The 2,320-nt window shown below is 60.7% G+C and overlaps 1 protein-coding gene across 2 annotated transcripts in view; it reads left to right on the plus strand.

Moving 5' to 3' along the window:
* The window catches only part of NME4 (NME/NM23 nucleoside diphosphate kinase 4), a 30,458-nt gene that overhangs the window by 4,762 nt on the left and 23,376 nt on the right, over nucleotides 1-2,320 (plus strand). Inside the window, exons 1-4 of one of the 2 annotated variants that reach the window (XR_001004552.1) lie at nucleotides 1-543; nucleotides 809-910; nucleotides 1,040-1,152; nucleotides 1,798-2,161. Coding sequence is in view for 1 of the 2 variants with exons in the window: in XM_011966885.1 (XP_011822275.1) it covers nucleotides 529-543; nucleotides 809-910; nucleotides 1,040-1,152; nucleotides 1,637-1,760 (354 nt within the window). In the remaining variant the exon portion in view is untranslated. Of the gene's footprint in view, nucleotides 544-808; nucleotides 911-1,039; nucleotides 1,153-1,636; nucleotides 2,169-2,320 lie in introns of those variants that run through there. The other variant, XM_011966885.1, reaches the window with a different exon arrangement.

Genomic DNA, 2,320 nt, shown 5'->3' on the forward strand with positions numbered 1-2,320 from the left:
GGACCTCGGGGTGGTCCCCGAGCTGGGCTGTGCCTCCGGGGACCTCGGGGTGGTCCCCGAGCTGGGCTGTGCCTCCGGGGACCTTGGGGTGGTGATCCCTGAGCTGGACAGTGTCTCCCTGAACCTCTGGGCGACCGCGCCATCTCAGGCAGCCTCTGCCTCTGCTGGGAGAAGCCATGGCCCCTGGGAGAGGCTAGAAGCCCTGGGGACACATTGTTTTGGGTGTCCCTGACAGGGACTATCATGGGAGCATTTCTGGCTATGGGCACCATCCTTGTCCATTCCAGAGTGCTCTGCATAGTGGCAGACACCCTGAAGCCTGGTGACCCCTGGGCTCTGGCAGGGAAACCCGGGTCGTGGGGATGTGAAAGGGTGAGGTGTCAGTGCCCCGACCCCTTGCCTTTTAAAGGAGGGCCCTCCTGGACCCGGGAACGGACCCTGGTGGCGGTGAAGCCAGATGGGGTGCAACGGCGGCTCGTTGGGGACGTCATCCAGCGCTTTGAGAGGCGGGGCTTCACGCTGGTGGGGATGAAGATGCTGCAGGTAGTGGGGCTCTGGGCTTGTGGGTGTCCCCGTGGGATCCTTCTCAGGGTTGGGGGATCCTTCTCAGCCTTTTCACATCCCAGCCAGTGTCAGGGTAGGGCCCGGCTTTGGCAGTTGAAGGGGCAGGAGGGATCTGTTCTGCAGTGGGGGTGCTGCCCATGCTGGTGTTATCTGCAAGGTGCCTGAGGTCGGGGCATCACAGCTGCTGCGCTAGTGCCCAGGTTTACTCTCTGTGGCTCCTCCTCCTTCCCTCAATGCCACCCAGGCACCAGAGAGCGTCCTTGCCGAGCACTACCAGGACCTGCGGAGGAAGCCCTTCTACCCTGCACTCATCCGCTACATGAGCTCTGGGCCCATGGTGGCCATGGTACGGCAGGGTAGGGGTGGTGGGAGGGCCTGGGGGTGTGTCTTCCCCCCAGCAAAGGGAGGGGCCCTGGATTGAGCGCAGGGCCCTTGGTGTTCCCCACTTCTTCCCAACCATTATCTCGCGCTGCAGGTCTGGGAAGGGTACAATGTCGTCCGCGCCTCCAGGGCCATGATTGGACACACTGATTCGGCTGAGGCTGCCCCAGGAACCATAAGGGGTGACTTCAGCGTGCACATCAGCAGGTACGGGGGTCCTGACACACCGGGCTGCTGCTGGGGACGAGGAGGGCCAGCACTTGGGGTGGTGGCAGATCCACAAGACCTGGGTGTCTTGCTGTGCTGGGTTGAAGCCAGGTGGAACATGACAGCTCACATTGGTGAGAGCGGTGTTCTCCCAGACCCTCCTGCACACACAGGGCAATGAGGCGTTCCCTTCGTGTTGTATGTACCGTGCCATCATTGCCTGACACCCCAAGGGGTTGGCACGGGGCAACTTGGGGGGAAATGAGGCTCCCAAAAGCTGGGGTCTGGGCGGGTCCACGAGGCTGTAACAGGCTGAGGCCAGGCTGGAACCCGGTTTCCCAGCTCCACTGTTACTCCTTCCCTGTCTGCAGTCACAGGCTTGCTCCCCTAGACAGAGGGCAACAGGGGAGCAACAGATGGTCCCTGGGACTCCTCAGGGTGCACATGAAGCCTGAGCCTCACCTTGCTCCTGTCACTGGCACAGGAACGTCATCCATGCCAGCGACTCCGTGGAGGGGGCCCAGCGGGAGATCCAGCTGTGGTTCCAGAGCAGCGAGCTGGTGAGCTGGGCAGACGGGGGCCAGCACAGCAGCATCCACTCAGCCTGAGGCTCAAGCTGCCCTTGCCACCCCAGCCTCCACGCAGGAACAACTACCTCTGTCAGCAAGAACCCAAGCCCACATCCATCCCTGCCTATCCCAAACCACTTACTTCCCTGTTCACCTCTGCCCCAGCCCAGCCCAGAGGAGTTTCAGCCACCAACTTCAGTGCCTTTCTGAACCCCAAGCCAGCACAAGATTGGACCAATCCGTTTTGCACCGAAGTGCCAGACAGCCTTTGTGGTGGGGGGGTCTTCGCAAGTTATCCTAACCTTTCCTCCAAAGGGGAGGCATTAAAATTCACTGTGCCCAGCACATGGGTGGTACATTAATTATGACTTCCGCCAACTGAGGTAGAAATGACGCTTTTATGCAAGTTGTAAAGAGTTGAAGAGTAAAGATGAAGTTTTGCACACCTAGTTCTATAACGTTGTTGGATGTATGAGCCAGGCGGGGGTCCAGAGACCACCAGCCTGCAATCCGGGGGAACCCAAGCTGGGCGCGAGCCGGTGCCGTCTGATCCCGCCAAAGAAGGAGCTGCCTTCCCTGGGAAGGGGCAGAAAGGGGCC

Source organism: Mandrillus leucophaeus, unplaced genomic scaffold (genome assembly GCF_000951045.1).
Source record: "Mandrillus leucophaeus isolate KB7577 unplaced genomic scaffold, Mleu.le_1.0 Scaffold78, whole genome shotgun sequence".
Taxonomy (NCBI): domain Eukaryota; kingdom Metazoa; phylum Chordata; class Mammalia; order Primates; family Cercopithecidae; genus Mandrillus; species Mandrillus leucophaeus.